Genomic DNA, 26,358 nt, shown 5'->3' with positions numbered 1-26,358 from the left:
CCCCCCTCCCCCCCTCCTCCTCCTCCTCCTCCTCCTCCTCCTCCTCCTCCTCCTCTTCTTCTTCTTCTTCTTCTTCTTCTTCTTCTTCTCTCTCTCTCTCTCTCTCTCTCTCTAACTGAACTGAGAATCCATGACCTACTTTGGCACTGTAGAACACAAACGAGCTTTCACCTCTGGGCCTCCTTTCCCCACAGCTGTAGGCTTGCATCTGTGATTGGAAAGGTGTCTCAGCCATGCTGATTTCTCCTCTTCCAAGGACCTGAGTGATAAGGATGGCAGCTACTGGAATTGATACAGGAAGAAGCCTTTGAAAGCTGCAATAAAAGAAGCTGGGACCCCGCGCCCCCCCAATTCTCTTCCTCTGGTGATTGGTGCAGTATAGACTGAGCCCACTGCATATGAGAGGAGCACGGACATCGGGGTTCTCAACATCCAAGTTATTGTTGTCTGATTCCTTGCAGTGAAGAGATTTCTTGGGAAAGCTACAGTCAGTGTGCCATGAAAGGAAATCTATAGTAATGAACCAACCACATGTAAAATTAATCTGTCCTCAAACATTTATTCCTGCTCCTGGTGGGAACCTGTCCCCCCTGCTCGGTTCTCAGTGGTGATTGGATATTTTACTAGGACAGTACAGTGCCAGCACATTGCAAGTTGGTGATCGAGGGAAACTGCACATCTTGAGAAAGATTCAGGATTTCACGAAGTCAGTGAAAGTGATGTTGCTGAGCTGCTGGACCAAAGAGAACAGTTTAACGATTGAAAAGAAGCACATCCAGTAGGATGAGGCCAGTAGAGTTGCTTCAGAAGAGACAGATTTGAGTAGCAAAGGATTATAAGATGTAATTGAGGAAAAATGATGAATGCTCCTGATTTTTCTGTAAAAGATCCTCTTAGTGATTTTGAGGGCAAAATGGATAGTATCGCTGAACACTCTTGTTTCCTACATTATGTCAAAAACAACCCAAACTTGATTTATTCTTTGTTTTAGAAATTAGCTTAGTTGCAATTGTAACCCACCTTGTGTTAAATAGAAGATAAAGTTTTCGTAAGTTGTAGTTGAATGTTTTTGAGCTGGAACCTCAGTGAAAGCTCTTTTGCACTATTTAGTATGAAAGGTTGCTTTCTGTTGTGAGTACATTCACTTTAAGTAACTTTTTGCTGTCAATGAGATTGCCTGTCCCTGAGAGTAAGTTTCAGACGTCCTGAGGCCTGTGGAGGTCTGAAACTCCTGGAGAATCACAGAGAGTTGGAGAGACAGATCTGACAGGACCAGTGCTGTGGCTTGAACAGCTGCTGTCTAGACTAGGCCATTCCCCTCCGTGTCCCCACCTATTCACCCCTGGGTCCATGGCTGCTGGCTCTGCCCACCTACTCTGGGCAGCATATGACTCCTTGCCTGTGCCCCCAAACCTGCCTTTAGAAAGTTTTGAGAGTGCTAATAATCTCCCAGAGGCTGTTAGTTAAACTGAGTGCCAGATTTGGGAAGTAGGGGTGGAAGGGAATGGAGAATAGTACCAGGAAGGGAGAAAAAAACCCAAAACACCGAAAGAAGCAGAACCCAAATAGCAAAGCCCTTATTTTTTCTTCTAGAGGAAAAAAAGGAAAACCTAGCTTTTTTGTCAGTACCAAAATAGCACCTCACACTGCCCCCCTCCCCAGCCTCTTGTTCAGTCCGTTAAAATTCTCAGGTGAAGTTTTGGTAAATATGCCTTATTAAAATTTAGACTCACTGAGAAGTGTCATCCTGAAGGGCAGAAAGCAGGAGATTTGGGAGGTCTGACTAGCTTCATGCCTGTTTATTTGAATGAATAAATGAATGTAATTTGGGTCTTCTATCACTTTTGGTAGTGACCTTGAGGAGAATGGCATTCATTCACCCAACTGACATTTATCGATTGCTTCCTGAGTTCCAGGCACTAAATTATGTGTTGAAGCTATAAAGGTAAATAAGACAGCATCTGCCCTCAAGGAACTCAGTCCAGTAAAGACATCAAGACAGTGTAGGAAGGATTCAGGGGCACCTGGGTGGCGCAGTCATTAAGCGTCTGCCTTCGGCTCAGGGCGTGATCCCAGCGTTCCGGGATCGAGCCCCACATCAGGCTCCTCCGCTATGAGCCTGCTTCTCCCTCTTCCACTCCCCCTGCTTGTGTTCCCTCTCTCGCTGGCTGTCTCTATCTCTGTCAAATAAATAAATAAAATCTTTAAAAAAAAAAAAAAAGACAGTGTAGGAAGGATTCTTCCAGGATACTAACTGGCTCTGTGTACTCTGAGACCAAACTGTAGGCTTGGATATCACCCTGATCTGTTGTTTCTGTAGACTGGTGGCTTGTGTGACTAACTCCCTCTCTTCCCCACCTTGGGGAAATGGTGAGCGCTGTCAGGAGCTCACCTCCATTCTGTGAATATTGTCAGAGACCAGTAGCAGATGTTTCGGTCTTTCATTTCCAGAATTCCAGTTTTCTCTGTAAGCCTTTTTTAAAAATTAAGATATTTCCAGGGCACCTGGGTGGTACAGTCCATTAAGCATCTGACTCTGGGTTTCGGCTCAGGGCATGATCTCGGGGTCCTAGGATCGAGCCCTGCACCAGGCTCCACGCTCAGGGGGGAGTCTGCTTGAGAGTCTCTCTCCCTCTCCCTCTGCCCCTCCCTTTGTTCACACATGCTCCCTACCCCCCCCCCCATAAATAAATAAATCTTTGAAAAAAATTAAGATTTGTCATCAGGCTTCTGGCACCTTTCCCATTTTCCATGTTTTTGCAGTGTCCTGGAAGTCATTTTTGATCTCATAGGGAAGGGCTTTCAGTGTCCCAGGGAATAATTGTTCTCTTTCTCATCTTGGAAATTACAGTGGGAAGAGAACAGTTAAATTATTTCTGGGCCAAGCACCTGTTTGTGGGGACAGTTTGTGTTCAAATTTCATGGGTAGGATGTCACATGGTGTGAACATGAGTATAAAATTTAAGCTTGCCATTTCAATAGAAGGGACATAGGGACAGTTCGGTTGATACGGAACTAAGCATAAAAGCTTTCTCTTGACTGTATACAGCTAACATTTCTTGAGCATTTACTATATTCTGGGCACACACCAAACTGTTTTAAATGCATTGTCTTGTTCAATCCTCGGGAAAACCCTATGTGGTAGATATTCTTACAAATCCCATTTTGCAGGTGAGACCCGGAGGGTTTAAGTATCTTGTCCAAGGTCCCGTAGATAGTAAATAAAAGCTAGTATTCAAACCCAGGCACTTAGATGTTACTTTGCATCAATATGTACCTATCATATATTTAGTTTAAGATGTTAGTTGAAAAAAAATCTCCAATTGATCATGTATGCACAAAGTAGCTGTTTTCTTCCTCGAAAACTTTGTAACAAAAGTATTTAATGTTCATGTTTGTGAGACATGCTTCATGGCTAATCATTTTCAAAGAAAACGAACAATGCAAGTCCTGATTTAGCCTATTTCAGAACCTGTGTAGGTCATGCAAAACATCCTAACAAATGGTACAGAGTTGCAGTTGTGTGTTTTGCAATGTACAGGAGAAAAATGAATGAAGTCTGTCTTTTCACCCTTAAGAAATAGTTACATTAGAAAAATAAAGTAGCAATGAAGCTTGAAAAACGTCCCAGTGTAACAGGCAACCTGGCCAGTTTCCTTTATTCTGTATTTATTCTCATTACAAGCCTTGAATGCTCCCTGGGCTCTCTCTTGCTAAATCAATGTTTTCAGAATTCTCAGTGGCTTGAATTTTATAATCTGAGAAATCAATCAAGTGCCTCGGGAGAATGCCATGTCGTATTCTACTTGCAGCCTCCAAACGCCTCTTGTAATTAAGTATTAGTTGGAGTTCATTGCACTTGAATAATTAGGCGATGTTCAGGCAGGCTTCCTTTGTTTCTTTTTCTTCAGGAGCATTGCTTCTGTTTTCTGGTTAAGCAGATCACCGTCATCATAAAATTGCAATGTAAAGTCTCCATAATTATGATGCTTAGCATCTCCTAAAACCAGATCCAGTACTTTGGGCTCACTGGTATGTGGCTCAAGCTGGCACCTGTAGCCCTGGCTTGCACAGTGCCTGCCCTGTGATAGGGGAGCTTTTATAGGTAAGCTTTACAGTGAAAGGAGACCAGGACTGGGGGACTTGAACTTGGTGTCCCTTTTTTAAATGGCCTGACTTGCTTGATGACTACATGAATGCCTGAATAGTCCCCAGTATAGGACAAACAGTTTGGTGGCTGGCTCTATGTACCTGCACTTGTTTTTGGATGAGACCATTTTCTTAGTACCCTGCTGTTGTTTTATAGGGACGGTTAGTTAACAGTGAAATATATGTACGAAGCCACATATAAAACCTGTGTGGTTTACATAATAACAATATTAAATTAAATAATAGTTATAACAGTAATAGTAATAAGTTAAATAATATCATTAATAAATATTAAATCATAAGAGAAAAGAGATCCTCATGTACCCACTACTTGGATTAAGACAAATAGAATTTAAATACACTCTTAAAAATCTGGCACAACCCTTCTTGGTGCCTTATTGTTCTCTCTCACTATTGCCATCATCTTGAATTTCTAAAAATAAGTTATTTGCTTTTATAGGTGGTCTTACACAGACACACACATTCCTAAGCAAAATATTGCTTCGTTTTGCCTGTTCTTGAGCACATAAATGGAGTCATATATATTTTTGTGATTTGTTTCTTTTAGTTACCATTGTGTTTGAGATCCTCCTATTTATTAATGCATATGGTAGAAGTTCATTCATTTTCATTGCTGTGCAATATTCTAGGACATGAACACCCCAGTTTTTGAAAAAAAAAATCATTCTGTTAATGGACACTTGGGTCATCTCCAATTTGTAGCAATTATGAACAGTGTTGCTATGGACTCTTGGTGTACTTATTGCAAAAGTAATTCTCAGATGTATTCCTGGCAGTAATATTTCTGGGCATTTGCTCATCTTCAAGTTTAAGAAATAATGCCGAACTGTTCTCACAGTCTCACCAGAAAATTATGAGAGTTCCTCCGGCCTATGGCCTTGTCTGCACTTGGCTCCATCAGAATGTAGGCTTTGCTGGTCTGCGGGGGTGTGATGGCAGCCCTGGGGTTACCGTGTGTATCTTCCCAATGGCTACCGAGCTGGACCATCTTCTCCGAAGCTTCATGGAATTTAGGTTTCCACCTTATAGGACATCACTGTTCCTATCTCTTGCCTATTTGTCAATTACATTGCCTGCTTTTATTTCACTGACTTACAGGTTTTGGGGGAAAATATTCTGGATATTAGCTCTTTGTTGGTTTTATTGTGCAGCGAACATCCTCTTCCTCTCTGTGCCTGTCTTTTTCATGATCTTTATGTTTGGTTTTGCCTCCTACATTTAATTTGTGTATTCTTTTATTTTAGTAATTCTTTTGTTATTACAGAACTAGCCCATGCATACTACCTATAGTCACTACTGCCCAGAAGTTACCAGCTTTAACACCTTAGTGCATATTCTTCTGGGCTGGACGATGTGTGTGTGTGTGTGTGTGTGTGTGTGTGTGTGTGTGGTCAAAATTAAAATTCAGTCAATAATGTCCACCTTTCCATTTGAGTACATTTTTTTTTAAAGCTTTTATTTATTTGATGGAGAGAGAGACAGACAGCGAGAGAGGGAACACAAGCAGGGGGAGTGGGAGAGGAAGAAGCAGGCTCCCAGTGGAGGAGCCTGATGTGGGGCTCGATCCCAGAACACCGGGATCACGCCCTGAGCCGAAGGCAGACGCTTAACGACTGAGCCACCCAGGCGCCCCTACATTTGAGTACATTTTCATCTCATGACATATGCAAATCATCTTCAGATTTTCTCAGTATTCTTTACAGTGGTGGTCAAGCCAGTATCCAATGCAGGGTTTATTGTGTATTTAGATGAACCAGATTCTCAGTAATAAATGCAATCAGTTTTTATCCATCCTTTCTTTATGGTTAGTACTTTTGGTGTCGTTCTAAACATATGTCTTCCAGTCTCAAGACTGTGTTACCTTCTAATTGCTCTTCCGTTTTGATGTCTCTTTTAGGTCTGTAATCCATCTGGAATTGATTTCTGGGTATGGTGCATGCTGTGCAGTAGAGGTCCAATTTTATTTTTTCCATATGGGTATCCATCTTTCCCAGCACTAGTCACTGACTGACGTTGATCTATAACCAACCTGTGCCGTATTTCCTGTCCGCACAAGGGTGGGTCTTTTCCTTAACTCTCTCTGTTCTGATCCGTGGATCTATTTGCTTCTTCCTATAGCAATGCTGCAGTGTTCTGATCACTTTGCATAGTAATAACTTGAGATTTAGTAGAGCAAATCCCCATGTTAGGCTAGATTGGGCTGTCTTTGAGTGTAAATTTCAGTGGCCTAAAACTTTTTTTAAAAAGGTTTTCTTGGGGCGCCTGGTGCTCAGTCAGTTAAGCATCCAACTCTTGATTTCGGCTCAGGTCATGATCTCAGAGTTGTGAGATCTAGCCCCAGGCAGGGCTCTGGGCTGGGTGTGGAGCCTGCTTAAGATTCTCTCTCTCTCTCTCTTTCCCTCTTTCCCTGCCCCCCCCATGTGTGCATTCTCTCTCTCTAAAAAAAAAAAAAAAAAAAAAAGAGTTGTATCTTGCTTATGTGACATGTAGAATTGTAGCCACTCAGGGGCCCAGACACAGACTTTGTTGTCATCTTACTGTGTGCTCCCACGAGGGAGAAGAGAGCATGGAGAATCCTGTCTAAATGCTTAGAATTGACACATGTCGGGGCGCCTGGGTGGCACAGTGGTTAAGCATCTGCCTTCGGCTCAGGGCTTGATTCCGGCGTTCTGGGATCGAGCCCCACATCAGGCTCCTCTGCTATGAGCCTGCTTCTTCCTCTCCCACTCCCCCTGCTTGTGTTCCCTCTCTCGCTGGCTGTCTCTATCTCTGTCAAATAAATAAATAAAATCTTTAAAAAAAAAAAAAAAGAATTGACACATGTCAGTTCTGCTCATAGTTCATTGGCAGAACTAGTCACACGACCACACCTAATCTCAGGGGTATTGAGGAATGTAATTCTTTTATCACTAGAATTAGAGGATTGATTACCATATCTCTGACCTTGTTCATCTTCCATAGTGTTTGGCTATTCTCAGCCCTTTGCTCTTCCATATGCATTTTAGAATCAGGTGGTCAAGTTCCATGAACATCCTAATTGAGATTTTGATTGACATTTTATCAAATCTGTGGTTCAATTTGGGGAGATGTAATACCTTCCTATGTAAGTGCGTGGTACAGTTAGTTGTCTATTTAGGTCTTAACGTCTGTTAGTAGTTTTATTTCCACATTATTTAACACATTAATTTTTAGATACTTTATATTCATATTGCTACTGTAAATTATATTTTTAAAATTATGTTTTCTATCTGATTGTTTTCTGGTATCCAGCAATATAATTGACTTTGGTATATATATATATTTTTAATGCAGAAGTTCTGCTAAACTCCCCCTAGTAATTCTGATTACTTATCTGTAAATTATTTTGGGTTTTCTACAAAGAAAATCTATTTCCCTACAAATAATGACAGTTTTATTTTTTTCTTTTCCAATTCTAAAACTTTTTTATTTTATTCTTTTATATTCACTACACAGGACCTCCCTACAATGTTCTAGAAGTGTGTGGATAGCAAGCATCCATGTCCCGTTATTGATGTAAAGGGGATGATTTAAACATTTTACCATTAAATATGACTTTTTGGTAGACGTTTTTTATCAGGTTCCTTTTACTTATAATTTGCAAGGATGAATTTTGAATTTTGTGCATCTGCAAGTTGGTGTTTTTTCCCTTTAGTGTGTTGTTGTGGTGATTTATGGTCATTAAGTATTAAATTATGAAACAAGTATTAATTCCTGTAATTAACCCACTTTGGTTAAGCTGTGTTCCCCTTTTTCCTTAATGCTAGATTTGGTTGATAATATTCTGTTGAAAACATTTGTAAATATGTTTTGAGTGATGTTGGCCAATGATTCTCATATCTGGTACCACAGGTGTCTGGTTTTGTAATCATTGTTATCAAAACCAGACGAAGTACAAAAAAGAAAGACAAGACCTACAAAATCCACCAAAATGGTTGGAAACCTTATTATTTAATTCAGTGACTGACAGATCAAACATAAGGGGGAAAATATATAAGATTTGAATAGCACAGTTAAGCTTCATAAAATGAGTGTTCCCTCATTTTTAATTCTTTGTAAAGAGTCTGTGTAAGATGATTTATATCCTTTTGGGATGTCTGGCAGGTATGTCCATAAAATGTTTGGTACTAGAATTTAAAATACTGAATCAATTTAAAGTTATAAAGGTCTTGTGTTTTAGCTGTTTTTTTCTTGATATATTTTTGGTAATTTGTACGTATTTTTAGAGCTTAGTCCATTCACATAAACTTTCAAATGTATTGAAACAAAGTATTTCATAATATCCATTTGTTCTCTAATTAATATCTGCATTACTCATTTTTATATTGGCTATATGTGCCTTCTCTCTCCCTCTATCCTGAAGTTTTTTCTTATCTTTTTTTAATTCATATTTTTTTATTATATTGTTAGTCACCATACAGTACACCCCTAGTTTTTGATGTAAAGTTCCATGATTCATTATTTGCGTATAACACCCAGTGCACCATGCAATATGTGCCCTCCTTACTACCCATCATCGGTCTATCCCATTCCCCCACCCCCCTCCCCTCTGACGCCCTCAGTTTGTTTCCCAGAGTCCATAGTCTCTCATGGTTCGTTCCCCCTTTTGTTTACCCCCCCACACTTCTTCCCTTTCTTCTACTACCGATCTTCCTACTTCTTATGTTCCATGAATGAGTGAAACCATATGATAATTGTCTTTCTCTGCTTGACTTATTTCGCTGAGCTTTTCTTGTTTATCTTGCCAGAGTTTAATCTGTTACTCTTTTCAATATTCCCTCTTTTCCTATGAGCCTCTATGCTATGTGTTTGCTTTACTTTTCATTATTCCTGTTGCTATCTTTAGTATTTCCCACTTTCAACTTATTCTGCTCTTTTTTTTTTTTAACTTATTGAGTTAACTTACATGCATTGCTCAATAATGCTGTTCTTTCTTCCTTTTCTAACTTAAGCAGTTTGGGCTGTGAATTCTCCCATAAATGTTGCTTGAACTACATTCTGTAAATTGTAATATATAGTTTTCCTTAAATTTACTTTTGAAAATTTTCTAATTTTCATTTTTTTCTGTGACTCATAAGTCAATTAGAAGAGGTTTTGTTTTTTTTTTTAAAAAAAACCATCCTAAACATATGGTATTTTTCTTGCTATACTTTTTAAATGATTTATAGTTTTATTGCATTGTGATCAGATTATGGGATCTGAAAATTACCGCTCCTTTGGTCTTGAGGCTAGCTTTGTGGGTTAGTATATGGTCCGTTTTCATATAGCTTAAAAAGGAACGTAAATTTTAAAATTGTAGGACCTAAAGCTGTACATATGTCCACTAGACCAAGCTTGTTGTGCTGTCCAAATAATATGTGTCTAATTGTTCTGTTTATGCGTAATTCATCAATTACAAAAATGTGCATTTAAAATATTCCACCCTCATAGTAGATGTGATAGTTCTATGGTCTTGTAATTTTGTTCATTTTGGTTCGTATATTTTGAAGTGCTGTGTGAACAGAGTTTAGAATCATCATACTTCCTGTTATACCTTCTGCCTTTATGATTAAGTCATGACTATATTTCTAATGCTGTTTTGACAATAAACACTATCAACAGTATTTTCAATTGAAATCAGCTCTCTCTGGGTTAATATTTGCTTCTTATATCTTTTTCTATTCTATGGCTGTGCTCTGTGTTTTATGTATTTGGTTTTGGACTTTTAGCTGGGGAGCTAATTTTAATTATAGTTGTTGATTACTCACTTGTTAGGGTTTATTTATATCATTCATTATGTAGTGTTCTCTCCGTCCTTCCTGTACAATGTTTATATTACTATTTCATTGTTTTCCTCTTTTCTTTTAGAAGTTCTGTCAGTCCTCTAGTTTGACACACACAGTTAACCAAGTCTTGAGTCATTTAATATCTTTGTTTTTCCTTCTGAACATTGACTATGAAGACACTGAATGCTTTCTCTCAGATAAATGCATTCTCACCTGTCTGGTAGATCTTTGGGGTTTTCATTCTAGCTTGAGTCTTTCTCTCTCTCCCCCAACAGAACCACCAACCCATGCGTGTATAAACCGTGTACAACCCATGCATGTGTAACCCGTGTACAGCCCATGTGTGTATGAGCCATGTGCAATCCATGCGTGTGTGAGCCATGTACAACCCCATGGGTGTAACCCGTGTGTGACCTGTGCCTGTGTGAACTGTGTACAACCCGTGCACATGTAACCTGTGTACAGGCCATGCACATGTGAGCCGTGTACAACCCATGTGTGTGTAACCCATGTACAACCCATGCGCATGTGATCCGCTTACAACCCGTGCACGTGTAACCTGTGTACAACCTGTGAGTGTGTGAGCCATGTACAACCCATGCGTGTGTAACCCATGTGCAACCCATGCACGTGTAACCCATGTACAACCCGTGCTGCGTGACCCATGTATAACCGGTGTGTGTACCCGTGTGCAACCCATGTGCGTGTAACCCACGTGTGTACTGACGCCTCCGCTTACCGTCCCTTTCCTCCCTCAGCCCGTCCACCTTCTACCTCAAATAGAGCCTTTAAGTTTCCTCCTTTGATATTCTTTTTTGGTAAATGCCTTGTTTCTTTTGATTTTTCTGAATTTCCTTTGACCTCATTCTTGGAAGATGGCTTTATTAACTATGGAGTTCTAATTTGACAGTTACTGCCTTTCTGAACTTGGAAGCTGGTATTTCGCTGTTCTCTTGCTCCAATTTTTTTGGCGTTTTTGAAGTCAGTTGTATATCTTACGGCTGCTTCTTTGTTAATACTGTGTTTTTCCATCCTGGGTGCTTTTAGCGCCTTGCTTTTCTGGTGTGTCATTAAGTTTTATTATTATGTGTCTTGGCGTGGGTTTCCTTTTACATACCTTGTGTGAGATTCACTGGGCTCCCTAAATCTCAGGTGTGTGCCTGTCAGCATTCTGAGATGCTCCAGCCATTGTCTGTTTGAACATGGCTGCTCCCTATTCCCTATCGTCTTCTCCTCTACTGGAACTCCAGTCAGACTTTCTCACTGTATTATCCATGTCACGTAACCTCTTCTGCGTATTCTGCCCCTGCCCCAACCCGCCTTCTTCTAACTGCATTCTGGAAAAATTTTGAATCTGTCTTCCAACTTATTCATTCTCTATACAGGGTTGTCTCACATGCTTATTTAATCTATTGCGTTTTTAAGTGCAATTACTCTATTTTTTTATTTATAGAATTCTATTTAAAAAATCTTCATTATTTTTTATAGTGCGTGTTCTTTGTCCTTATTTTCACGCTTCCCTATAATTTCCTTAAACACATTGCAAATAATTATTTTATATTCTGTGCCTTGTAATATCTGAAGTTGTTATGAGTCTGTTTTTCCTGTATACGCCCTGAAATCTTTTGTGTTTTGAGCTTTCTTACTCTGGGCTTTTTTTTTTTTAGATTTTATTTTTTTAAATTTATTTGAGAAAGAGAGAGAGAATGGGGAGAGGGGAGAAGGGAGACAGAGACTGTCAAGCAGACTTCCACTGAGTGGGGAGCCCCATTCAGGGCTCAGTCTCATGACTGTGAGATCAGGACCTGAGCTGAAGTCAAGAGTTGGACGCTTTACCAACTGAACCCCCCAGGCACCCCTTAACTCTGGGTATTAATTTTTCCCTAGAGCTTTGTTTTGAGGAATATTTTGTTATCTGGGTTGAAGATGAATTTTTCCAGAGAGCACTACCTGCTCCAGGGCCATCCAGAATTAATTCTCCATGTAAGGTTTTGTGGGGACTGTATGAGAAGCTACGAATGGGACAGCAAAAACCTGTGAGAGGCGTGTTACAGCTGTGAGGTCTGTCCACACAACACAAAGATGGAGACAGGCAAGTCTCCTTATTGTTTCCTCCTTCTTTACTCTGAATAAGGTTTATTCAGGGGTCTCCTGTTAGATTTGCCACCTCGGATAAGCCTGACACTGAGTCTTTCCACCCCTGTGCCTCATGGTGACATCAAAGCAGGGGCTCAAGGTCTGTGGCTTTCTGTGAACACACTCAGGGCACAGTCTGACTTCGCCGTTTCCTTGTATCTAAGACCCATGCTTTCCTTTCATTTTGAGGAAGCTTGCTTCCATTAATCCTTCTCTTTCTGTCAACTCAGTAATAAGCTGAAAAGATGGCTTGCTTTTGTATTTCACTCAACATTTAGTTATTTCAGTCAGGATCTGTAGTCTGCCGTGCTGCTGGAAGTGAAATCCTGGGTTGGGGAAGTGTTAGCTCTCTCTATATTGGGAAAGGAGACTGAATGAGGGCTGAGAAGCAGACAGATCTGGGTCCGAGGCCAGCTGTGATGTTTCTCATCAGTTTCTCCAGTGTTTCTAACACCACCTTTCATTTGTACATTGAATTTCTGTTTACCACGTACTTTCACAAAAATCGTGTTTTTAGACTCGGGTGAGGCAGATAGTGTCGTCCTCATTTGGCAATTAGGTAAGACCGCTGGCGGGGGACACCACTGTGACGCGGAACCCTAATCTCATAACACCTGGAAGAGTTCTCTTTTTGTTCTATTTTGTGCTGTCTTGGAATACAGGATTTAAAAGAGCCCAGCAGGTGCATTTCAGTTTGTTGTGTTGGGCAAGTTGTGACTTGGATGCTGTTTTAAGGAAGATCGTCTGAGATCAGAGATAAGGCACAGGAGCTTCTGTTAATATGGAGTTGGGGTCATCCTCCTGGTACGTTCCCCAGCCTGGAAGCTCTCTGAACCCTATAGTTCGGGCATTTTTGTGGAGGCTTCATCATATAGTCGTGATTGATCATTGACCCTATTTCCAGCCCTTCTCTCCTTGCTGGAGAATGGCAGGTGCAGCTGAAAGTCCCAACCTTCTCTTCATGGCTTGGACTTTCTGGGTCTTTCTGGTGACCAGCCCCCATCCGGGAGCCCACCCAGATTCACCATATTAGAACAAGAGATGCCCCTAGTACTTACCACTTGGGAGTTTACAAGGGCTTCAGGAGCTGTGTGCCAGGAACCAGGGGCAGAGACCGATATATACGTTGTCTGTCATCTCACGTGTTCTCTTCATGTGTGAGCTGAGATCACTGATCAGGGCTAGTGTTGGGGGCAGGTCAGAAGGGGTTTTTCCCTAACAAATCATACTGCAGGCAGTATAACAACTCACAAAAGGTCACGTGCTTGGCAGATAGCTGGGCAGTAGCCATCATTAAAACTTCAGAGGCTTCTCCTGGATGCATGTGCCCCACGTATGTGCACCCCGGGCATATTCATGGCTACTGCCTTTTCAGTTGTTTCTGCAACATGTGCATTGCTCCTGAAATTTCACCATCAAATTTATGTTCTGCTACGGCCTTGAGAGGCAAAATAAAATTATTTTCCATGAAAACGTTATCTTGATCTGAATCTGGCCTGTGCTTTTATCAGCTTCCATAATGGTGTTATGGAAAAAGGTAGTTTCTCCATTTTGAGGGCCTATTTTTATATTTATGTTTCAGATCATTGTGGCATATAATCACAACAGAAAAAAGCAAAAGTTGTCTTGGTGACTTAGACCTTCTGTAGGTCAGGATGCTCTGATACGCAAAACCCCTTCCCAGCTCGGCGACTGTTCATAGCTCTCTCTAGGGTGAGCAGTACCATTTACGATTCCTAACAAGACTTTGTCATCAAACAGTGTGGGGTGTGTGGGGGGAGCCAGAGTGGCTTCTGTCATTTAGAAATCTTTATTCCTTCTCTGCTGACGCTTCACCCGTTCCCAGGATCGTGCCTGCAAGGACCGACCAAAAGACCGCCACCTTCTTCCCCCAAAGTCCCTTTCTTCCCAGCCGCTGGAGTTCCCCCCTGCACTTTTTTCTGCATTGTGCCTGAGTTGGTTGTGGGTTCCTTTTTTCCGAACAGAATCCTATTTGAAGACGCAGGACTGGGGTTACACAAGGAGCTTATAGTCCTCCGCCTCTTCTGTTTGCGTTTCCTGCCGCTGACATTTGCTTGCAGACTAATTATGAGCTTCTTGGTTCCTTTTCCTTTTCCCCATTGCTCATCCTCAAACAAGGCAATACTCTCATTCCTATCATCAGATGGAAATCTCGTCTGGCTCAGGAAGCTTAAGTATCACCCCGCCTAGAAATAGGGGATGAAGGATATGACCTTTCACGGCCATAATATTTTTCTGTCCCCAAGGACCTTGGTCTGTTGCCAGAGTACTTAATAGAGTCCAGTTATGTTTGTGAAATGAATAAATGGTCTCTACCATTTATATATTCATTTGGTTACCATGTATTGGTTACTTTTCTTGTCAGGCAGTGTGCTGGGTCCTCGGGCTTCGGCGGTGACCCTGAAAGGCCCATGCCTCCTGGGGACATCAAAACAGATTGGCAGTTAGCAGTGCCATAACTGCAGTTTTGCTAAGAAAATTATGATTTCTTGCTCCATTTAGAAATAATTCACCGTGGGAGTGCCTGAGTGGCTCAGCTGGTTAAGCATCCAACTCTTGATTTTGGCTCAGGTCATGGTCTCAGGGTTGTGAGATCAAGTCCTGTGTTGGGCTCTGCACTAGGCATGGAGCCTTCTCAAGATTCTCTCTCTCCCTCTGCCCCTGCCCCTCAAAAAAGAAAGAATTCGCTTTTAAGGGCTATATTAGCCTTCGGTCAATAATTTGACCTATCTGGGCCTCCATTTCTCATCCATAAAATGGGCCTAATACCTATGTCACTGACTGACTGTGTATGTGTCTGGAGGGTGGGGTGTGGTAAGGAAGAATTGAATGAACGCCCCAGCTTGTCTCCCTCCCATATGTTATTCTGACCCAGTGCCTGACTCTACTCCCTCTCCATTATTTGGTGCATATCTGCCTCCTTCTTTTGTGAAACCTTCCCTGCCTGTCAGATCTGTAGCCATTTATTCACTATGCACATTTATTGAGCACCTAGTGAGTGCAGGCATGGGGAACACAGCCTCTGCCCCCATAAAGCTTCAGAATCCAGTAGAAGGGAGGCAGTTGCTAGGCAATCATGTAAACAAGAAGAGTGGTGTGAAGTGTTTTGAAGGACAGGTACGAGGTATAGTAAGACCCCATCACACCTGCTGGGCGGGGGCAGGGAGGGTCTTTGGAGGTGACATTTAAACCGAGACCTGAAGAGTGAGGAGCAGTTAGCTAGGCAGAGAAGGGATGCCCATCGCTGTGCTCCCATAGAGCCCCGGCCCAGCTTCCATATTATCCGACCATCCCTTCCTTTTATTACTTTGTTCTTTCACTTGTATTTATCGAGCACCCATGACTTGTTGGCACTGTTCTTGGTGTGGGGCATATAATGGCAGGGGATGCAGACACCGTCTTGGTCATGGAGCCATCCTGGTGCCACAGAGTTCACATCCTTGTTATCTTGGTGCATGCATTGTCTTCCTTTCCTCTTGCACACTTGCAGATTCACTTGGGAGACAGCATCATTTTGAGAAAGAGCATGAGTGAGAAGGCAGAGGGAGGGGGGAAAGGGATCAGACCATCACCGAGAGCCTAATGCCTGCCAGGCACTCTGTCCAACATATCGTGGACACGCTGTGATTGGTTCTCCCAATCACTCTCTTGGACAGCTGCTGGCTTGTCCATTTTACAGATGGCAAGCCTGACTTTTAGAAGTTAAGCACCTTGCCCTAGGTCACACAGATAACAGGGGGTGGGGTCAGGACGCCTACCTAGGTCCACTCAGCTGTGCTGCAGAGCACTTCTCACCCGTGCTTAGATCCTCACTCCATCTCTGACTAGCTGTAGGTTCTCAATTCATGTCACATCTCTGGAGTTGTATCCAGCGGGTCTCGTTGGCCACCTGGCCTCCTGGAGTGGGTCAAGATGGTCCTCTCCATCCCCCTGGAGCAGACGGTCAGGCGATGCTGGCTTCAACATTCCTAGGCTCAGCCTGTCTTCCCCAAGCTGCATAGGATCTACCCAATCTCCTTTGGTCTAACAGATGTCTTGCAGTTTTTCGCCAGCACAACAATTCTTATTAAATCTTAAGGCTGATGGTACTGAGGTGGGTCATTCTTCCTGAGGCTGATAGCCACTATGACCATGCCTAGAATCACAGGCGGTTCAACGGCAGGGTTGAATGACGTTAGCTCCTGGATCCCGGATAACCGAGGTGGTTTTACAGCCCCTTCCTTGTCTGTCCTCCACGCTCCAATTTTATTTCCTCCATGGAGCTTCCCTTGTTTTTCCCAGTTTTTCTCTCCCAAACAAAACTCCTCCAGGGCAAGAACTGGGTCTTATGCATCTTCCCATCACTGTGGTCCAGCGAAGTCCCTTGTTCCTTGAGGCCATTGATAAATAGGTGTTGAGAGAGTGAATGAAGGAATGTATGACAATAATATACCTTTGTGCTAAGTCCTCCCTTCAGTCAGCACATATTTATTGGGGCCAGTCACTGTGGCGGACTGTCCAGATCCAAGGGTGAGGAAGGTAGCATAAGTCCTGCCCCCATGGAGATTATAGTCTAGTGGGATCTATGTCTGCCTGGTTATACAAGCAAAGAAAAGGAATTATGTATAGATGCTTACCAAGATAAATCAGGACCTAAATCCTTTCCTCTGAATTATCTAGTTGAATGAATTGATACTTTTGGAGTTGTTGAATTGTATTGATTGTGATGAACTCTTGTCCTTAAAAGAAATTTTAGAAGAATCATTGATGTAAGATAGACTTTTTGCCTCCTACATTTGAGCAAAAATAATCTCATGGGTCCTAAACTGGGGAGAAGGCAGGCTATTTTAACAATCACTATGGGTATTGAGTCTGTTCTGTAGTTTTCATCAAAATTGACCCTTGAAATTGTAACTCTGATTGGGTAGTTAAATCAGATGTCAATGATCTTCTGTCTTCATACAGAATAAATAGCTGTAATGCCTCAAGTTCCATTGAATGGTCTTAGGCTACAGATGCACTGTGGGTCCACATTCTCACTAGGATTTGTAGCCAACTACTTGCATCTTTTTTTTTTTTTTAAGTAAAATCTCTTAACCAATATCTTAGAGTATTAATGAATCTAGCTTGTCATAGAAAACAGAGCGAGCATCTTGGCTTGTCTGAACTGTGAATTAAGAAACTATGAAGGAGAAACTAGTCACGTGAAGGCGTTTGGGGCCACAGGGACATCAAAGTAGGTTCTGACACATTGAAGCTTGTTTCTGGGGAGTCCTAGGAGAAAAGCTGGGTCACTTAGCACAGTTGCAGCCTCCCGGCTCTCTGACCCTCTCATCCGAGAGTTTCAGGCATCCTGCAAAGTGGAATCAGAAAGATATATCCACTGACTTAGCTCCCTGAGTCTTCAAGTCTGTTCATTTTGCCAGCTAAGATCATTTTATATCTACTGAGAGCCTTGCAGGCTGCAGAATTATAGCAGCCTGATACCTTGCTCTAGAATTCTCTCAGAGCAAGCATGCAGTTATATAACTAAAGAGCTGCAGATTACAAGAGTAGACTTCGTGAAGGCGTTTCTTGCAGAAGGGAACTTTACAGAACCAAGACTATGGGTCAGGCAAGTAATCACTTGGTGCCAAGCACCACGCTAAGCATTTTACAATTCCTCATTAACTTATTTGCAAGATAACTTTGTAAGGCAAATGCTACTAACCCTGTTGCACAAACCAGGAAACTGAGACCCTAAGAGGCGAGGCTATATGGGAGTTAAGTGGCAGAGCTGAGACCACACGGGTTTGCCTCAAAAACCCACACTCCTCAACAGCACACAATACAGATTTTCCTCAACTTGTAATGGGGTTATAGCCTGACAGACCCATGGTAAGTTGAAAATATCATAAGTTGAAAATGCACGTTAAACACCTAACCTACTGCACTCCATAGCTTAGCCCCCCCCCCCCGAATGTGCTCATAACACTGACACTAGTCTACAGCTGGGCGAAATCATCTAACACAAAGTTTATTTTATAATCAAGTATTGAATCTCTCATGTGACTTATCGAACACTGTGCTGAAACGGAAGAACAGAACGGCTGTAAGCGTGTTCGTTGTTTGCCCTGGGGATCGCGGGACTGACCCGGGCTGTGGCTGGTGCCGCCGAGCATCACGAGAGAGGATCGTATCACATCACAACCATGGGAAGAGGACAAAATTCAGAAATCGAAGTATGGTTTCTATTGAATGCATGTTGCTTTCACACCATTATAAAGTAAAAAAAAGAAGATGTAAGTAGCACCCTTTAAGTCAGGGACTGTCTGTAGTCCCTGCTGTTGAATGGATTTCTTAGTCCTCAGATCCCCTGTGTCACTGAATTTGCTGTTGCTGTTGGTTTAAACAAAATCACCCCAAGCTCAAATGCTTCTTTGCCCTGGTGTGGAGAGCAGGGACAAATTGGCTTGTGTAGTTTTCAGCTCAGGCATGAGGGTGATTTAACCAGTCGGCACTGGAAGACAGGGGTCAGGTGACCTGTCAAATTGGCAGTTTGGCCGCGCAGTTTGTCCTGTTGGCCCACAGATGAGGTTCGTTTGGTCTGCACTGTATTAATTTTTGATGTTGCTAATATATTAAAATGGAGACATTTACCACATATATCGGGATTTCCCTCCTTTGCCAGAAGAGCAAAACTTCTAGGAACACAGAGCCCGCATTTCTACACAGCAGACACCAGCTGCATCTTTTAAGCGGCAGGTGCTCCCGGTCCTCACCACTCCCAGTTATCACCACGCAGTGAAGCCAGGTGTTCATTGTCATTTACCATCACAAATGAGCCATTGTTTTTTTTTTTTTTTTTTCAGAAAGTGAAGTGTTTCTTATCTGAGTGTCTAGCAACAGTGGAGTAATAGAAGGTAGACCAGGAGGGTTTTCTTCAAAAAGGTGCCTCAAATACCAGTTACTTTACTCCTGTTCCCTATGTGCCTGACCCCCAGGGGCATGACTTAGTGGCTCTTGTGGTTCAGCCTCTCATTTTACAGAGCAAACTAAGGCCCAGCGAGGGAAGGTGACTTGCCCAAGGTCCTGTATTCAGTTAATGACAGAGCCACGATGAGAACTTGGATCTCTGACTGCTGGGAGCACTGTCCTGGTTGTAAGGAGTGTCTAAGTACTGACCAGATGTGCTCATTCCCACGTCCTGGTTTTGGATGGTCCTACAGAGATGCACTGACGTTCTCAAAACACCCTTCAGTATTAAGATTTATTCAGCCATCTGGTATTGGTCTTCTCCCTCTTAGAGAAGAAAATACTAGCTGGTTGAGCATCATAAAATGGAAAATTTGTACAGATTACCTCATCAGGGTACAATTCCATTTTTGGTGCCAGGACTGATCCGTTTGTCTGGAGAAATTCATTAAAATTAGCAAAAGTGAAAAACACAACACACAAAGCAGGATCTGTCATGATTCTTATCTCATTTTATTTTGAAAGCTTTGTGTGTGTGCACGCCAGTTTTCTTATTTCTGGCAATCATTGGGGTCCGAAGGTGGTCTACTTGCTTTCAAAGTCAACGGGGGAAGGCAGACCACATTATTTCACCTGAACTAGCTCCATAAATAGAACTTCCTTTGCAAAGGAAGAGTTGTAAACCTGTGGCAATTCGTCTGTGAGGGTGGGAGAACCAGTGATTCCCTTTCAGAATTCCCAGGCAGGCAGAGAGGCCTGGGCAGGGCGGGTGCCTCGTGTCAACGTCTTGGGCCCACAGCTTGTATTGTGATGCTTTGCTTATCTCCTCTCATTGAAGACCATGCCAGAAGTGAGCCTTGAAAGTGCCAGAAACAGGGTGGGGAAATCATTCTCCTTCATCTGCTTCCTAGTTGACAGGCTCCAAGAACATCTTTGCTTTTCACAGCCAGATCAACATATAAATATTTACAATCGGCTGTTTCTAGCTCAGAAAACCTGCTACAGGCTCTGAAAGCAAGGGGCATATGCTCTTCCCCATAGATCACTGTGAGAGCTTGTGTGTGTTTCAAACTTTGGAGAGCAAATAAACGAGAGTTGGGAGCCCCAGGGACAGGTGGCATCTCAGTATCATCTTGCCCACTGGCTTGGGAGTGTTCTAATCGTATTTCTGTTGTTCATAATGGTAGCAAAATATGAACACGTTTCCCCTATTTTATGATCTCCATCTTCTGAAATGTCCACTGCCTTGACTGCTCTGCTCTCCGCTACCTTTCTTAATCGTGCTGGAAGCAAGCGCTGTGTTTCAGGGGAGAGGCAGACAAAATGAACAGGGCCTCACTTGTTCCACACGAGCGTAAAGGGTTTTCAGCTCTCCAGTGTCTCAAGGGCATGTTTCATTGAGAAGAGAATAGGGTGTTGCTTGGCTGGCCTTGGAAAGCCTTTCTTTAAAAACTTCCCTGTTTTCTTTTTCTCCCAGTTGAATCGAATCTGAGCCTCAGTGAGCCCCAGGATCCGAGAGCTGGATGGCTCCCCGGAGTTTACGTCCTGGTCCCAAACCTCCAGCCTCACAGGAGGAGATGGGAGAACAAAATGTGGGATCCTATGACTTCAGGGCGGTTTGGCAGAGCCTAGTTCTAACTCGGACAGTGTTCAGGAAAGCAGGAATGCAAAGTGCCCGTGGTGTCCACAGCTCTGATGTGCCTCCCAGGCCACAAGGCAGAGCCCCAGAAGTCCTTTGCCAAAGGACGCTCTGCTGGCTCAACAGCTGTATAAATGTCACTGAGAAAGGTGACAAGCATAAGGTTCAGCGTGAATTTGGAGCCTGTCGTGTCACCTAGAAAACTAAATGCACATAGTGCTGCTTTAAAAATATTGCCCGGGGCGGCGCCTGGGTGGCACAGCGGTTAAGCGCCTGCCTTCGGCTCAGGGCGTGATCCTGGCGTTGTGGGATCGAGCCCCACATCAGGCTCCTCCGCTGGGAGCCTGCTTCTTCCTCTCCCACTCCCCCTGCTTGTGTTCCCTCTCTCACTGGCTGTCTCTATCTCTGTCAAATAGATAAATAAAATCTTTTTTTAAAAAAAAATATTGCCCAGGGGCCCAATAGAATATGTAGAAGAACGGCAGCAGCTGCTGGATGCCCACAGGGTCCAGACTGTTGAACCCAGCCTTTAAAATGCCTTTGATTCCCGGCTCCTTTTCAAAGCAGCAGACGCTCCCACACTTTGCAGGGCTGCAGTGTGCGTCCCGGGGCATGAGAGAGAGGACATTTCACCTGCTCCCCAAAGAATGAGGACCAACCTGCTGCTGCCCAGATGGGCCAAATTCGAGTTCCGGGGGGACAGGGAGGTGATCTAGTGCAGTCCGGGGGTCTGGCCTTGAGCTGCCCGCCCCAGGTCTTGACCTTGGATGGTTTTCAGTGGCCCCTTCCCTTGACCGTCTTGTGCCTCGAGGCTCAGGTGGCATTGGCTGCTTGAGCTGGGACTTGTCTGTCCTAAAGTCTCCGGACCAATTGTTTTATGGGGACACAGACAAATTCCTTCTCATCATCTACCCTGTACTCATTGACTTCCTTTTTTTTTTTTTTTTTTCTTTTCTTTTCCCAAGAGATACCAGTTAGGCAACACTTAAGGCTGCCTCTCTGATTGAAATCTTGGAGACTTTCATCCATAACCCTACACAGCCGCAGGACAGTTCTTTTATGCTCCCACATTCAGTATAATTAGCCAGATAGACCTGCTAAGCTGTCTGGTTTGAATGAATTCCATTACTCCTCTGTAAGAATGCAGGGTGAGGCCAGTACCCACCAGAGCCAACTGTCCAGCCTCCCCCTCCCATTCTGCTACCTCAGGGGAGGGTGTCAGTGAATCGAAGAAGCAGAGTAACGTGGGTAAGGATGGGAAATTAAGAACCCATTGTGCTTGCTAGGATGGTGGCCAAATGGGGCCACTTTCGAATGCCCGTAAGTCACTTAAACACCTTCCATCATGGCAAAAAGGTAGAACAGGCCTGGACAATGAAGCTCCTTACATATTCTTATTTTAAACAGAATATTTAATATGTATTGGCACTGCTTTGCTGTTTATTTAAGTGCTAATTATTATTCAAAAATGTTTAAGTGCTTCATTTTTATTCCTGAGATAAACCTGATTTAATATTCTGTTTAAAAAGAAAAAAAAAAAAACTACCCTCTCACCTTCTTTAAATTTGGTTGTTGAAAACGTTCTACTTTGGCATAAGCTTATGTTTGGACCTGGGGGATCCCTTTTAAGAAGACACATTTTTGGGGTGCCTGGGTGGCTCTTTCGGGTGAGCATCTGACTCTTGATTTAGGCTCAGGTCATGATCTCAGGGTCCTGGGATCCAGCCCTGCACTGAGTGGAGCCTGCTTAAGTTTCTCTCCCCCACTTTGTCCTGCCCGACCCCCACTTGCGCTCTCTCTCTCTTAAAAAAAAAAAAAGCACATTATCAGAGATAACTTGGTAAAGCTGCAGTTTATTCATTTTTATGTGCTATAGCCATGATTCTCTTGAACCTCCAATTTGAGGTCCTGCTTTTTTTCCTTAACGCGGTACCGGGAGTATTGTCCGCAGCGCTGTGTGGGCACCGTGATTTGCGTGGGTGCGTCATGGTCCACTGAACGGAAATATCACAGTTTGCTTCTCTGTGCCTCTGCATTCACCATCTTCCATTGTTCTATAATTATGAATAACTCGACCAGAGTATCTTCTAGAGCTCTCTATAGTTTTGGATTATTTCCCTAAGGTAGACTCTTCTAGAGTCTTACAAAGAGGATGACTGTGTTTTAGGCCAGGCCCTCGGAGACTGGAGAGTGTGCACAGGTCTTGCATGGACCTTGAGAAATGCAGAGTCTAACTCAGCAGGTCTGGGCAGGCCTGCGTTGTGCATCCGTAACTGACTCGGCGACGCCGAGGCTGCGGCTCGGGCTCGGGCAGTCTCCCGAGTCGCTGGTGGACTGGCACCCAGAGTACTTGCAAGAACGGTTTTACCAAGTCCCTGTGTGGGCTGGCTGCCGAGGAGTCTGCCGCCCAGGGGTATTCTCTCACCAAGAGGAAAGCTTTGATTGGGCTGGTGTCTAGAGAAGGCAGGGACTGTGGCTTCAACGAGTGTCCAAAGCTCAATCCCGGCTGGTGTTAGAATCACTCAGGGAGTACGCATGCACACACTCCCACACTCACATATACGTATGCGCACACTCATGCACATACCGTACATACACAGACTCACACACTCAACACATACACACTTCTACACATACACACATACACACTCACGTACTTATACACACACATACATATACTCACATATGTACACACTCCTACACATACACACATACACACTCACGTACTTATACACACACATACATATACTCACATATGTACACACTCCTACACATACACACATACACACTCACGTACTTATACACACACATACATATACTCACATATGTACACACTCCTACACATACACACATACACACTCACGTACTTATACACACACATACATATACTCACATATGTACACACTCCTACACATACACACATACACACTCACGTACTTATACACACACATACATATACTCACATATGTACACACTCCTACACATACACACATACACACTCACGTACTTATACACACACATACATATACTCACATATGTACACACTCCTACACATACACACATACACACTCACATACTTATACACACACATACATATACTCACATATGTACACACTCCTACACATACACACATACACACTCACGTACTTATACACACACATACATATACTCACATATGTACACACTCCTACACATACACACACTTATATACATTCATATATGCACACACACACTTGTACATATCACACATACATACACATACATTCACACTCACATATACACTCACACACACACATGCATACTCACATATACTCACATACACACATACACACTTATACACATATACACATACGCACTCATACGTATACACACATACTCACATATACTCACATATACACACACATACACACTCACACACATATATACACTCATACATACCTGATCACATACACTCACACACACTTGCATACATGCACACATATACACTCAAGCATGCACATATACTCATATACACACACATATACACATACACTACATACATATACACACATACTCACATATACTTACATATATACACACTCATACATATACACATATACTCACTTATATACATTCACATATATGCACACTCACACACTTGTACATATCATGCATACATACACATACACTCACACACACGCATGCTCACATACACTCACACACATACTCGCACACGTATACACTCAAACATATACACTTATACTCACATGTACACACTCATACATGTACACACATGCACACTCACATACTTATACACATATATACTCACACTTAAACATATACACACTTATACTCACATATACACACACACACTCATACATGCATTCACACACATATACACCCACAACCCCCACACACACACACTCCCACTCCCACATAATACACTCTCTCACACTAACACACACACGCTCCAGACCAGTAGGCCAGCACCAACAGAATGTCCAGCAGCGAGACCTGACTACCAGGATTTTCTAAAGCTTCCTAGGTTTTTCAGGTTTTCACCTTCCTACTCCACGTGTAGCCATGGTTGCAACCATTCTAAGCCCACAGAAGACCTACCATAAATCTCGCTGAGTTCCAACTGTGTTTGAACCTGACTGGGTGAGAAGTCTGGGGATTACACATGCTACACCGAGCCTCCACGCTTTTGACCATGGATTTAGCACAGTCATGAGTTGTCTTTGCAAATCTAAAGATCAGTAACCATGATTTTTAGGAGAAAACAAGGCACTTGTCACTGCCAACCTCTCCATCAAAATCATTCCTCCATAGCTGTGCTGCACCCATCTTACCAAGAGCCCCCTAAGCCCCCGAATCCCTTCCTTTCCCTCGCTCTTCAAATCTCAGCAGTCATCCTGGTCTTGTGTTCTAACCCAACACATTATATTAAAATCCTCTCTTCACATGCTTATGTCTTTGAACCAGACCTTGAGCCCCTTAACACAGAGACAGCATCGGATGCCCTTTGTTAGTCCCCCACCTGGAGTAGTGCCTATCTAGCACATAGTAGATACCCATTAAATCGTTGAATGAATGAATGAATGAATGAATGAATGAAATAGAATAAATTTTGATCACACACAAGCCGGAAGGTCATTCTCCTTGTTAAAAGTTTCATACCAGCATGGTTCTAGCAAGAGCACAGATTGCCTAGATGGTGCCTGGTGCCAATATGCCTTGGCCCTGGGGCGTGCAAGATGGTAGACAGGATGCCCAGGACGTGCTGCGTCTCTGCCACTTACCACCTGCTAGTGTAACACCTGCTGTTTCTCTTTGGCAGTTGCCTTTTCTGGCCTTGGCTTCACAACGTTCTACTTGGCTGGCAAGCTGCACTGCTTCACCGAGAGTGGGCGGGGGAAGAGCTGGCGGCTCTGTGCCGCCATCTTGCCCCTATACTGCGCCATGATGATTGCCCTGTCCCGTATGTGTGACTACAAGCATCACTGGCAAGGTGAGTCCCTGCCCAGGGCCTGCCTAGTCCTCACGGTAGTCTGACACTCTCCTGCAGGGATGGGTATAGAAAGGTACCTATTCGGGGAGAACCAAGTGCCCACCGTCAGACCAGAGTTGGCTGAAATAACAGCAGATACAGTTTTAAGGAAAACACGCCTGTTCGTGTGAGCGCTGGCCTCCATACTGCCCTTACTGGGGATCGAATTGAAGCCCTTCCTCCTCCTCTCTGCTCAAGTCCCGGCAGGTAGGCAGACCCTTGGCCTCAGACCCAACTGTGATTTCCCTGCTAGATCCCTTGCCTGAGTCTTCAGACTTGGTGCCAAGTGGTTTTTGGCTCCTTTCACATCTCACATCCGTCCCACAAGGACATACTTCTCACCATAGATGCACTTCCAAAGGATGGGTCCGGCCCAGGGATCAATGCCAGCAGCGTTCTGAGCAGCTGCTGCGAGGCTGTTGTGAGGCTTACCTATATGTATGAATCCTGGAGTATCTGAGAAAAGGGAAAATAACAGACAACAATTGAGGGACTGGATTAAAACCACACCATGCCTTGTCCTCCTGCAGATAAGCTGCAGCTCACGGCCTGCCAGAACGTCAACTAGCATCTGCCACAGCACGCAGGGAGCAGAGACAGAGGTGGTGTCTTGGGGCCTCCCGGAGCGCAGGACGTAGGGCCATGCT

The 26,358-nt window shown here is 43.4% G+C and overlaps 1 protein-coding gene across 1 annotated transcript in view; it reads left to right on the top strand.

Moving 5' to 3' along the window:
• The window catches only part of PLPP4 (phospholipid phosphatase 4), a 109,260-nt gene extending 83,594 nt beyond the window's left edge, over positions 1 to 25,666 (top strand). Inside the window, exon 3 of the mRNA XM_040624606.1 lies at positions 25,502 to 25,666. Coding sequence (XP_040480540.1) covers positions 25,502 to 25,627 — 126 coding nt within the window. The 3' untranslated portion in view covers positions 25,628 to 25,666. The remainder of the gene's footprint in view (positions 1 to 25,501) is intronic.
• The last annotated feature ends 692 nt before the right edge of the window (positions 25,667 to 26,358 follow it).

Source organism: Ursus maritimus, unplaced genomic scaffold (genome assembly GCF_017311325.1).
Source record: "Ursus maritimus isolate PB19 unplaced genomic scaffold, ASM1731132v1 scaffold_7, whole genome shotgun sequence".
Lineage (NCBI taxonomy): Eukaryota > Metazoa > Chordata > Mammalia > Carnivora > Ursidae > Ursus > Ursus maritimus.
The sequence above is the reverse complement of the archived record's forward strand: the minus strand, read 5'-3'. Positions and strand labels throughout refer to the sequence as shown.